Below are 14,076 nucleotides of genomic sequence, written 5' to 3' on the forward strand. Positions count from 1 at the left end.
TATGCCACCTTTTCAGATTAAAATTCCTTGTCAGTTAATTAATAGAGCAAAATGACAGCCACAAGTCTCTTATCAGAAGTTCCGCTCACTATCCACACAAGCTCTTTTAACCCCACAATTCATGACGTCATAAGACCAAAATCCTTGATATCAAAGTTCACCCCTATAAAATATGGATTGGTCAGTGTAATTTCCACAGGAATTCTTCTTTTTTTTTGCTGCCAAACTGATAACACTGAATGCACTGTGCCTGCAAACAGCAAAAGTTATATGTTACAGTTCAGTCACAGCTGCTGCACGTTTAGGTGCACATAAGGCAGGGCACTGCAGCAAGTCTTGAGAGCTTCTTCACAGCCACTGCTCGAGGAAGAAGTGTTAAGAAAAACTCCATGTCTGATGATTGTTGTTCACTACCAACATGCTGGAGACCAACCAATAGACACCAACAGCTGCGGTGTTGGTGTTTTTCTTACAAACTTCTCAAGTCAGCTGAGCTACTTAACATGTTTCTCTCAACTCCTTCAGAGTAGCAACTGTACTGTCATTGCTATAATGGTTCTAGGCCAGCTACATGTCAGGACTTCCACTGGAGCCATAATTTCTGCCTGTATCAGAGAAAAGGTCATTTCAGGATAAAATAGGTACTTTTTATAAAATGGGATGCTAAAAAGGTCTAATTAAGTACTGCAAATGGGAGTGAAGCAAATGAACATCGGGGGAAATATGCAAAACCTTTTGTTGTCAGATTCACTTAGAAAATTTTTGTGATTAAATGTGCAATGTGCAGATTGTTGAAGTCCCACTGCCATTTACATTAATGGTAAAACTATTATGCTTTTAGAACTAAAATTGTGAGGTGTGCAGTTTTGGTCATTTTGTGTGTCTCAGGACCATGGGCTTCAATTATACACACAATAATTAAATATATAATACCATTTCTACAGTTCTGCTTCGAGGCATAAAACTAAACAAATCACATAATAGAAATCTCCACAAAGACATGAAAAGCATGTATATTAAATACCTGCACAATACTATATCAAACTTGCTCAGTGCTAGAGCAAGAGAGAAAACCACTGGTACCAGAGATATATGTTTGGTCATTGTTTCCCTATTCTGAAGCAGATCAGATACTGGGTAAAATATGAAGTATTGGAAAAATATAATGTGTTATATTTTGGGCTGCTTCCTGGCAGTTTGTATTGACTGAGGTATTTATTTAATAATTAATCATCTCCTGAGTGCAGTGCTTCCACATGTATTTAGTAACGTCTCTGAACGCTTTCATATGCACTACACAGTGCTGCAAAATGAAAACAGTGGGCTGAGACACTCTAAATTTAGGAAAATGCAAACAGCAGGATTAGATCCTCTTAACTATTTCATTTTCCAAGGAGAAAACTTGACTGTTTCAAGGATGGAAATGCTTTTAAGCTCCAACAGTAAATGGCTGAGTGAATGGTTCAAACTTCTAAGTCAATACAGAGCTCTCAATTTGTTTCAGAATATAACTGAAATTGCAATAAAAAGAAAGCATCTGTACTTCATATAGGAAATGTTTCTAACCCTCAAAGTTAGGAGTCAGTATGAAGGAAAACAGTGATTACAGTAATCAGAATAACATCAAATTGGAATTGATATTCCTTCCCCTCTTTTGTATTTTCTACAGTTAGAATCCTGTTATATATAGTTGAACTATGCAAGCTGACAGTTCCTAATTCACAGACAGACTTGGCCCATTTGCCTAGCTCAGTTTTGCTGAGACAAGGAGCACCTGTAGGGCATGCACTATGCACTCCAAAATCTGCTAGATCAAATAGGGTCAGAGCTGACCTGGAGCTAACAAGATAGCCAGATCCAGGGTAGCTCTCCGTTCAGACACCAGGTTAGCTACTCGTCACGTTTCATCAACACATCCCCGACACCCAGGTATCTCGATTAGCCCCAGTGTTGCACGCTCCACTTTTTAACACTCCAGATAACCCTGTACACATCATTCCCAGCGCTTGAGGCCTGAAAAGTGGTGAGTATGGAAGAATATATGCCCTCTGCTTAGCATTGCTACCAACCCTAAGGCCCAAGCATTGTCCCACTGCCTACAAGCCTTTCTACTGTGTGCTATGTTGTGTTTGGTGCAGCGGTTCCACTCTGTGGACACTTGACAGATGATTACTGCCCTCTTCTAACACGGCCACAAACATTCTGGGGTGACCATTAACAACTTCTGTATTCTTTCTTTGCCATTTAGGCTGGTATGAAAACACTAAAGCCTATTACTGAGATAGTGAGGGGGGGAAATCCAAAACAAACTCCTAGGAAAAGATAAAAAAGAAAAAACCTAACAACAACCCCAGAGAAACCAAGCAAAAAGCCCTCTTTGTCCTTTGCTGAATTTAACAAGCCTGCAGGGTGGCAGCTGTAACTTCCAAGGCCACGATTTGCAACATACACCTCTGTTCATAAATATGTAACTGAAATAACTCCACTTGGCATAGCAGAGCACACATTTATTAAACCCTACAGTCAACAGTTCATGTAACAATTACTAAAAGTGCAGAAAAGACTTGTCATTTTCATTCCTTAAATCAACCAGAAGAAGTACTACCCGTAAGAAAAAAGCAAAACCAGTCCTCAGAGAGCTGTGTGTGCTGAACAGTCAGAACAATGTCACCTTAGCACTGAAACAAGATCAAATCTAACTCTTTAGTCACAGAGAGTGCAGTCTAAAAGCTGACACTTTGGGGGGAAAAAAGAAAAGAAAAGGTTTTAAACATGGGTAGAGAGGGAGATGAGGAAGAAGAGGAGGAGGAAAAAGAGGGGAAAATGTGAAAAAAAATACTAATGGAAATGCTTGTGCTCTAAAGGAACTCCTTTCTATAGAACTCGGTCCTCTGGATACGCTAATAAATGGGTTTTGATCATAACTGCTACACTCCCATACAGACATTTGCCTTATACATTACAGTTTCTCACATCGATCACTTCTAGACATTAGTACAGACAAATGGCTCAGGAGGTAATCAATTCACAATGGGAAAGAAAGTAACCCTTAACAATATTCACAGACCAAAGCTGATACAACATACATATCTACTGTGTAATAGAAGTACTTTAAAAAAGATCTTGCTGAATCCAGACATGATCATGCTACTTGTAACTACCATTTTATTACCAAAATTCAAAAGACCTCACTCTAGCTCTCTAACACCTACAACTTATGTCATTTTATATCCAAGTAGCACTTTTAACTTAAACAGGATAACAAGTGTTTATTATTCTGAATAAGACTGCAAAGGATTAGGGCTACTAATATCTCACTTCCAGAAACATAATGGAATGTGCTGCCCAGGGAGGTGGTGGAGTCACCATCACTGGAGGTGTTTAGGAAGAGACTGGATGGAGTGCTTGGTGCCATGGTTTAGTTGATTAGATGGTGCTGGGTGATAGGTTGGACTCGATGATCTTGAAGGTCTCTTCCAACCTGGTTAATTCTATTCTATTCTATTCAGCACATTTACTTAATATTAACATATTACAAGATTAACAGATGATAGAAGACATCATCTTCAGAACAAATTGCCATTGAAAAATATTTGTGTCTTTCAAATAAGCTTACTGTTTGTGTGTTAATCTTCTACTCTAAAACACTGAGCATAAGAGCTGGTTATTTCGCAAACATAAGGCATCAGTTTTCTATATAAACATCACGGTGACTAATAAAACAGAACATCTCAAAATTCTTGGTTTTATGGGAGCTTCAACAGAAGAATTCTTATTTTCTTAACAGCTACAGATGTTAGAGACACCCAATGTTTCTGGTGGAAAAAGGAGTGCAGGTTGAGGGCAAGACCTTTCCTATTACGGTAAATGTGCCACAATGGAGGCCTGTTACCAAATAAAATGATTTTAAGCCCATACTTTCCCAGAACTCCATAATGAGTAACTCCCACTGAACAGAGAAAAGGACAGAAAGACCATCAGTGCTTAGAAAAAAGCATCAGGATGACATCATTGCCTGTTTGCAAGCCAGGAAAGGAAGAGAGGGATTATCTGAGCAGTGAACATCTGGATTGTGTATATAAAGGCAATGAAGGATTTTTATACATATTAGTTCACCAAGTTCCACTGAATTTTTTATCTTACAAAGAAACAGTAGTGCTGTGATACGCATTTATAATGAAAAAGAAACAGGAATGCCAGTGGTCTGGGCTAGCCTATTAAAAGACATAGAAATAGATTCATCATTTGCTGCTTCTTTATTATATTTCACTGAAAAAGATTTGGAAGACATTTTCAGCTCACAACTCTATGAGTTAAAACAATGTAGTTTAGCAACACCGGCTTCCTCTTTCTGTCACAGTTTCAGATACGAAGGTTGCAAGTGACATGATTCTGATTACAATGAAGTTGAAAATGTATTCCATTCCCCATCCCAGTACCGTAGAGATTGCTTACAGAAAAAAAATCTTACATGTGAAGATACAATTCAAACCAAACTGATATATTTGAACTTTACCTCACAACACATCAGAGCTCCCGCACAAGATGCAATTCTAATAGCTGTACACAGATTCAGCCAATATGTTCATAGCAACTCTGTAAAACTCCATGGAAAACCCATCGACTTTATTCTAGATTGGAGGACTCTGTAAATAAACATTCTTACCTTGAACTGTTAGGGTTGCTGATGCTTCTGCTTTCCCAACCATATTTTCTGCCACACACGTGTAGGAGCCCATGTCTCCTGCCATCACTTTCCGGATTTTCAGGGTATGATCATCACGTATTTCATATCTTTAAATACACATAGTAACAAACAATGAATAGGAATAATAGAACTTTGAACAGTTTCTGTAAAGGGTGAAAAATATGGTGGGTTTGCTCTCAGATATTTTTATTCCTACATTTCCATTAGAAATAAAAACATGCATAAATCCTCATAAATTGAAAATGTAAAAATAGTTTAAAAGGCAAAATATATCCAAAACCAGCGTCGAAAACCAGCGTGAGGCAGTGTTACCGACACCAGAATTTCACTGGTGTAATACAACTGCAAAGTTCAAACAGAAGGGTTTAATTGTTAGTAGTCTTCCACAAGCAAATGTGATAATTAGTGTCTGTACATTATTTCTATCTGAATGAAGGATTTTTTAATGGGGTCGAAAAAAACCCCAACCAATTACAAGAAGATGAGAATTGATTGAAAGTCAAGACAAATCATAATTCATTTGACAATATTTTTAAAGAACATTGTGGCCTTTCCTCCCCTTTCATTATCTTTCTTATCTTCTTTGTATAATAGTCGGTGCATTTCACTTTATGGGAAGTAGATCTTTCTCTTAAAAAAGCTATAGTTTGTATTAAAGCCACAGACTAAATTAAGATGAAGCTGGATTGGGTTGGCCAGCAGCATCTGCTGCAGGGTTTTTTCTTTCAGTTCCCTCCCCTAATACATTTTTAACTGATCATTCAGAACTCAAAGTAAACAATTTACCCATCAATCACAGAATGCATTTCATTTGAAGAAGGTGGGTTACTTTTTTGTCCGAATTAAAGCAGTGACAGAATAAAAACCAAACTAAACAAACAAAAAAACTCCCAGCAACCTCCCCCCCCCCAAAAAAACCCCTCCAAACCAAACAAAAAGAAAACAACCACAACCAAAGCAAACAACATAAACAAAAAACAAAAAAACCCAACCAAACCCAAAACCAAACCAAACCAAACCCAAAAGCTAGTGGGAAGCCTAGCAACACAAACACTTAAAACCTAGGCAGCTTTCCACATGACCAGACTACATTTTGTATCAATGGCAAATAAAATGTATACTTCTTGACATTGTAATCTATTGTTTACTATTTGTTCTACATTCTCCAGAAGTTTCAGCCATTACAGAAGAATTTTTAGATGACTCTGTAGCAGGCATTTCAGACTGAATGCATGTTCTTTTCTGTTGTACGTCATGTGTTGTCATAACAAAAGCTTGAGTTCATAAGCTTCATCATAAATTGCAATTTCAGATACAGCTGTATGGTATTTGGAAATGTCTTAGTACATCAAGCCGTGTTTTTTCATTCAAGATGTCAAATGCTGAATGGTTATGCCATATACCACGCTAGATGTCATAAAAAGGTAACTCCAGGTACTGCACCTTGCTTTTGGTAATTCCCCATCATCTTTCCGCCATCTTACTGTAGGGACTGGGTCACCTCTTGCCTCGCACTTGAACTCTGCACTATCATCCACAGTTACAGCCAAATTACTTGGTCTCTTCACAAAAGATGGTCTCTCTAACAGGAAAAAAATGAAAAAATGAGATTAGAGCAGTAGTTTTGTGCCCAAAGTGCAATTTTCTGTGAACTGTGCCTGTTAGAACAAGGGGAGCAGGGTAACATAATCTGATGGAGATGCCTCTGCTGCTGCTCCTCTCACTCCTAGCTCCAGGCAGAAGATATGTAAGCCCTGTAGATGGCCATCACTGCTAACCTCAGCACAGGATGCAGACTCTGTCAACAGCAGCTCAGCATCCAAGCACAGACTTCCATAATTCTTATGTATCATTGTCACAGCTAATGTAGCTCATGAAAAACACAGTCTACACAGAAAACCTAAATACACACACATCCTCAGACAGAAGGTGTGCTGCAAGGAATCAGACAATTGACCACACATCTGCTGCACTGCTTCAAGGAGACAAAAAGCTGAACACTGCCTCTCTGAAGGTTGACTTAATAGTGCCTCTAAATTTGAAGGCCAAGTAAGGCCTAGCACAGTATCTATCAAGTTTAGAGGCAGCACCAGCAGCTAGTGTTTGATGCAATCATTTCCAATGCTAGATTAGAAAGATGCCATTTTCTTTCAATAGCACAGGTAAAATAAAACAAACCAAAACCCATCACAATATTGTACATGTAATGATGTACCTCATACAGAAGACTCAAGCTCTGTCTCACCAGAGTCAGATTAATTGCTACATATTTTTTTTCTCAGGCTTTCTGAAATAAAACAGGATCTTGGAACAGTCTGTGCTATTCTGGCAACTCAGCTACTAGCTGGAAACCAGGATAGGGATCAACATGCTTTTCTACCTGTAACAGGGCATTAAGCTTTGTAGTGTTTTGCTATTCATAGTTTTGTAGTTGCATAGCAGGCTAGAGTGCAGTGAGGTTTGGACACTGAAGAGGAAGAAAAGTGCTGTTGAACAGATTCTGGGATACTCCAGGAAGAATTACCCATCTAGAAAGGCAGCACCAGATAACAACAGGGTGGCCATAAAACAGAGATTGTTTAACAGTAGAGTGCTTGGCAAGTTCCTTTGCCTAAGGCAGATGACCTTTTTGCCTATAAACCTGTGAAAGTTCTGAGGGAGTTGAGAAGGCAGTTACATGTATTGGCTTGTACGTATTAAAGATATAAATATCATCTCCCTGGAACTGAAAGAATCTGAAGTCAATGGCACAGTTAGGAGGTGTGAATACCCAAAAATATGCCACACATTTCTCATAGTAGTACAAAAAACACCAGACAGAAGGTTAAGGAGTGTATAGCATATTCTTAGTGTATTGCATTTTCGTTTGAAAAAGGTGGTTCCAGATATTACTTTGACTTTGCAGATAAAGATACAGAGAGATTCAGTATTATAAAATCTTACAAAATGGTTCCAAAAGGGCTAAAATAGAAATATGAACTGAGCCAAACCCTGTAGAAAAGCTTCCCTTTACTCTTAAGGATGTTCAGACCAGCTAGTGACTTCTGCTGTAGTAAACCTACCTTTCGCTTTCAATGCTAGGGAGATAGATGAAATAATAAATTGATCAGGTGTCAGTTCAAGCCTCAGTTCATATACAAGAGGTGAGAAATAAAACAAATACCTACAGATGTGAATCTAACAGTGAATTATATAAAACCAGACCAAAACCCCCAACCAACAACAACAAAATAAACCCCAAAACAAACAAAAACCCCACCCCAAACCACAACAAAGGACTGATCTGGCAAGACCAGGACTGCTGCACAACAGCAAAACCCATAAGAGGTACAATGCTCTCTAGATCAGTTTCCTAAAGGAAGAGTAATGGTTCAAAAGCTTTTGCCTGCCCATTCATAACACTCTTACTCAGTGCCTAAAGGGACAAGGGAAATCAGCATTGATTTAAGTTTCTGTCTTTGTCACATGATTATTTAGTAAATAGATAGAAAGCTTAGCAGGGATCACTTTGAAACTTTGTAAACAGTTTCTGACATGCATTCCTTCCTCTGATCTAAAGCAGACACCTAAAAGCAAAAGTTCAACCTCTAAATGACCAAACCCCATAAGAAGAAGATTCATGTTGAAAGATTTTAATACATGAAGTCAGCTCATGCGTTTTCATGCCTGTCTAAGGCCCAAGTTGAAACAGTAAGTTGTATTAAACATTTCTGGACACTGTCTGAGAAGACATTCAGAACTTTATTGTCCCGTTTGAAAAGAAAACCTGACTAGTTTTCCTGTGCTGAAAATCATAATTCTGTTTGAGGGGAAAACAAGATGAGAAAGGCAAAGATAGACTTCTCTCTGAAACAAAACCCTCTTACAAGTGTTTAGCCACAAGTAATATTTTGCAGTCTAGATTACACAGCAGTCCACGCCATGATTTGGAATCATGACCCCCATTTGCTAAAACACAGAATGGTACAGATTTGGAAGGGACCTCTGGATATCATTTAGTCCAACCTGCCTGCTAAAGAAGGTTCACCTAGAGCAGGTTGAACAGGAAGTAATCCAGAAAGGTTTTGAAAATTTCCAGAGGAGACTTCACAACCTCTCTGGGCAGCCTGTGCCAGTGCTCTATAACTCTCAAAGTGAAGAAAAGTTTTTTCCTTAAGTTCAGGTTAAACTTTCTGTGTTCTAATTTGTACTGGTTGCCCCTTATCCTATCACTGGGCACCACTGAAAAGAGCCCAGTCCCATCCTCACAACCTCCACCCTTTAGATATTCACAGACATTTATAAAATTCCCTCTCAGTCTTTTATTTTTCAGGTTAAAGAGCCCCAGGTCTCTCAGCCCCTCCTCATAAAAGAGATGCTCCAGTCCCTTAATCATTCTTGTGGCCCTCTGTTGGACTCTCTCCCATACTTCTCTGTCCCTCTTGACCTGGGATGCCCATAACTGGACACAATACTCCAGGTGCAGCCTCACCATGGCACAGTAGCGGGGGAGGAGAACCTCCCAGGATCTCATTACCCTTCTTGACCATAAGGGCACATTGCTGGCTCACAGTGAGCTTGTTGTCCACCGGCACTCCTAGGTCCTTCTTTGAAGAGCTGCTTTCCATCAGGTCAACCCTTAACCTGTACTGGTGCATTATTCATCCCCAGGTACAGGACTCTGTGCTTGCCCACATAACCATTTTCATTAACACAAGAGGAAGAGATCTTACCTAAAACAGTGAGCTCCGCAACTTCACTTTCACGTTCACCGACCATATTTGTTCCAACACAAACATATTTGCCAGCATCATTCTTTCTTGTGTATGTGATCATAAGTTTTCCTCCTCTGATCTAGGACAAATTAAGGATAACAAAATATACTTTAATATGAAGTAGCAATTTAATAATATTTATGAACTGGGAAAAGTTTTTGTTACAGATAACAAAACAAAACAAGTTACCAGCGTTTTTCTCAATCTTATTAAAAAGTAGGGGGGGAAGTACTATTAATCCAAGTTTCTTCTCTTATGTAAAAAGACTACCTCTTAATTTTACATCTGTATTTTAAAATCTCTCAGATTTGGACACCTGTTACACTTTTCTTCATTCTGCATAACGCAATACTGCCTGGTCAACAGCCTCTGTAATGCTTGCTGGCCGGCACTACCATTTCCGCAGTTTGATATAATCAGGTAAAAATTAGCACTGCTCATAAATCTCGTCTGAACATCAAATAAGTTCGGTTTAACTACTCTTTCTTGACAAGAAATATGTGTACGTTACCGTGCCGTTGGTCATGCTCATTATTATTAAGAAATGAAAACAAAACCAAACACAAATTTCATTAAGGAAGTGAAGAAAATCTTTTATTCTTTAGTTCTTCACCTTGAAATAGGTAATTTTGAAGGCTGATTAGCACCTGGGCAGAAGCAATTCAGTCCTTACTGGGAAATGAATAACATTCTGGTCTTAATTCTCCATTCAGTTTTTGGAAGACAACAGAATTTCAGTAAGTCCAAAAGTAGAAAACATACCTCCCACTTGTGATTCCAAATCTTATTATTTTACAAGGGAAAAAAACATGGATTAAATGCATTTGAAAATATAAGAACCCCCTTTCGAAGTACTTATCTGCCAATTTGATTGCCAAAACTGTTGAAAAGTTTCAAAGTTTGCCAAAATGCAGCAGAATTTGTGTAGGCAACTGAATGTGTACCATGTTTCATATACAAAAAACCCATTACTTAATTACATCAATTGCATCTTGAAGTGAACACATGTTTATGAATCAAATCACATATGAAAAGCACTGTAGTTCAAGGCAGTAGACAATAAATGAAAGCTATTTATGATGCTACATGAAAAGGTCTAATACGGTCAGTGACAAGGAGACTCTTTTTAAGGTATTTTGTTCCTGTTGCCTGCAGCTAGAAATCTATCCATGAAAATTTGACATTTTGAGTAGCGTTGGGCACTTATTATCATTGTAAGATGTGTGCAAGCAAAGCTGACAGTCAGTTATGGAGATAAATGAACATACATGTGTAACATAGATAGTGTTGCATACAAATTTCGTTCTGTTGCCTTTGGCGCTCATTCTTTGAGAGCAGAAAAGGTCTCTCCTTTATCATCCAGAAATCTAGCAATGCTGAAATATCAGTGGAGATTTGAGGCAGGAACAAATGAAAAAGTAAAGGTGATCCACAAATACAGAATTTTCAACATTCTGTGTGCATTTTTATTCACTGCCTAAAATGGGAAGCATGAGAAGAGAACATAAACTATCACCAGACGTCTAGATACATTTATTCTTGTTGTATATCTCCCTAAACCACAGAAAGGTATTTATTTGCAATTAATCCATGCAAAAGATTAAAAAATAAGTATTTCCATATGAATTTGAGGGGGGGTGTGTGTGTGTATATATATATATATCACCAGATACATACTCAGAAATCTATACTTTTCAAATGTATGAACATTTACATTGGGTTTAACAAAGAAATGCATTTACATATCACAGGAATGAACCAACTCAGATGATGATTTCAAACCCATATAAACTGAAAGCCACTATTTTCATACACATCTTAAGAGCTCCTGCATGAACTAGCCCAGAAATTTCTTACAGGAATCACCATAAGATTCTCTTCAAAGCACAGATGGAGAGAAGCATTAAAGCTGCAACATTTGGACAATCAAAAATTCATTGAAAGCTGCTTTTCTTCCAAACTGAGAGAGGCAGAGAAAACACTCCCTCATGGATGTTGAGGCAGACTTCCAAAGATGTGACATGCCTACTGAAGGATGCTCTTTCCAAAAGATGGAATTCTGAATGCATTTTTTGGGGTTTTCCTAGGGGTTTTCCTTCGTTGATCTTAGTTGTTTGCTTTCCTTAAAACAAAAGGAGGAGTTAGAACTTCAGCTGCAGTAAATGGCTATGCCACATTAAACTGTGATGAACTGCAGTCACAATAAAATGTACCACAAGTGCGTGCAGAATTTGAAGTGTCTGTAACTTGAGCATTCACAGATGGGTAGAAAAAAATGTACTTCCCTTGTTGGGTCACTACCCATGGTTTCCATTGAATTTTAGCTATTTGGTACCCACAACCTCACACTGATCAAGCCTTCAATTTATTAATAAAGCTCTGCAAATTAAATTTGCAGCTATGACAAACTTGACAATATTTGCTACTTTTTGTCTTCATAAGAAATCCTACGGACTGTATACCAAGGACCTCAAGTAACAAAGTACAGAATGAAACACATGCATGTGAATTTTTGTAGGAACACAGCAAGAATCTCTGCTACATTTCTTTGTCTTACTAAATTTATATCCAGTAAGTCTGGTACTGTAAATTTGTATCCAGTATTTGGAGCAGTAAAGAGTCAAACCACCATTGGGGGCAGTATCTTCAGCAAGGCCTTTGATACTGTTTCCCACAGCAAACTCCTGACCAAGCTGTCAGCCCTTGGCTTGGATATCAGCACTCTGTGCTGGGTTAGGAACTAGCTGGAGGGCCAAGCCCAGAGAGTGGTGGTGAATGGTGCCACGTCCAGCTGGCAGCCAGTCAGTAATTCTGTTCTGCTCTATCTGAAATTCTGCATATCGGAACTATTCACAGTCTATGGACACTTAACAGTTGGAATAGAACGGAATCAACCAGGTTGGAAAAGACGTTTGAGATCATCAAGTCCAACCTATCATCCAACACTATCTAACCAACTAAACCATGGCACCAAGCACCCCATCCAGTCTCTTCCTACACACCTCCAGTGACTGTGACTCCACCACCTCCATGGGCAACCTATTCCAATGGTCAATCTCTCTTTCTGTGAAGAACTTATTCCTAACATGTCAACCAAGGCATTTTAATTAGAATGATCTTCTGATATTGGTGCCTCTGCCCCAGAATACACCAGCACTACTTTACAGGAGCAAAAGATATAATAATTTGAGAAAGTGACAGGCAGTGTAATAGTCCAGCCTAAACCGCCAGAAGAGTTGTAAGCATACTGAATACAAAGAGAAGTCCTTTCTTCCTCATGAACATGATGGAGGAAATGGTTATATAGCATGACTCTGGTAGATGCTGGCAAACCATGGGAAAAGAAATGCTTTGCTAACTGTTGAAACTTTAAGCCAATTTTTGCAAAGATGGAAGCAAGCATCATGTTTAATTTGCACAGAAGTTATGCCAAGGCATTTTTTAGGTTTTCACATCTCTACAGGATTTTGTCCTGATCTAAGCCTACCAGCAGATTTATCAGGGCTGCACAAGTAAAGAATAAAAAAATAGCACTGAATACTGATGAGAGAGAAGACTGTAATCGGTGCTTCAAAGATGATTTTCTGTTGCCTGTAACATATGTGGACTGTTGTATGCACAGTGAGAGAATACATGATAGCATGACGACTTACAAAGACAAACTGACAGCTATTTTCTATGACCTGCCGGCTTGACCAGATTTTGTTCTTCATGAGTAAATTGCTCATTCAAGCAAGTCCACTTCATTTAGTTCTTTACACAACAGTTGGAGATGTTCATACAGAAAACTCTAAGCACCCACAGAGTTAAATAGGTCCAGAATTGTAAATTATGGCCACCCAGCAGCAAAAAAAAAAGAAAGAGGATCAAAACCAAATAATGAATCAACTCAGTCAGCCAATAAATCCAACTCATAAAAAATTACCCAAGGGTAAAACACACCACCAAGTACCCAGCAGAGCTGTACACATGTACACACTTTTTCTAAGACCATATTTTATATACCTATGTGTGTTGTGTGTACATGTACGTTTCTGTATGCAGAAATCCATACCTGTCCATCTGTGTTAAGTAATAGTTTTATACATGGGGGTGATTCATTTACTTTTAAGAGGAATGTGCTACAAAACATGAGGAAGAATGAAGCCATGAGAGACATTTTTGGGAAGTCCACATGTAAAGGGGACTGGCATTTTTTTTCCACTTTACTCCAGCTGCTAATTTCATTCTATTTGATTAATGAAATCTGTTGTGCTGCAAAATAATTCTCAAGAAGATTAAATCCATAAGAAAATTAAATTCTGACCTCAGAGTGAAATACTGACCTCCAGTTGTACAGTCAAGGTTTCTGCATAGGCAGTATCACAAACTTCTATCTTCCACAGCACATAATATCACATTTTATTTAAATGAAATGTGACAGGCATGGGATATTAACCTGTCAGACATGGCCTTTGCTTTAAAAGTGTAACAACTAACTATAAATGACAATAAAACAGGAAAGAATGAGGCAGGTACAGACAACTGTAATTAATAGTGTCACCAATGGTTGATTCAAGTAAAATGGAGCTTTTTGTATTTCTTAGTTAGGAAACACAGAATTTGCTTGTCTCC

The 14,076-nt window shown here is 38.4% G+C and overlaps 1 protein-coding gene across 3 annotated transcripts in view; it reads right to left on the reverse strand.

Moving 5' to 3' along the window:
• The window catches only part of ROBO1 (roundabout guidance receptor 1), a 532,129-nt gene that overhangs the window by 80,585 nt on the left and 437,468 nt on the right, over positions 1-14,076 (reverse strand). For all 3 annotated transcript variants that reach the window (XM_054165776.1, XM_054165775.1, XM_054165777.1), the window contains exons 4-6: positions 9,421-9,541; positions 6,152-6,290; positions 4,667-4,794 (exon numbers count right to left, since the gene is read on the reverse strand). In XM_054165776.1, the coding sequence (XP_054021751.1) occupies positions 4,667-4,794; positions 6,152-6,290; positions 9,421-9,541 (388 nt within the window). The remainder of the gene's footprint in view (positions 1-4,666; positions 4,795-6,151; positions 6,291-9,420; positions 9,542-14,076) is intronic.

This window comes from Dryobates pubescens, chromosome 12 (assembly GCF_014839835.1).
Source record: "Dryobates pubescens isolate bDryPub1 chromosome 12, bDryPub1.pri, whole genome shotgun sequence".
Taxonomy (NCBI): Eukaryota; Metazoa; Chordata; class Aves; order Piciformes; family Picidae; genus Dryobates; species Dryobates pubescens.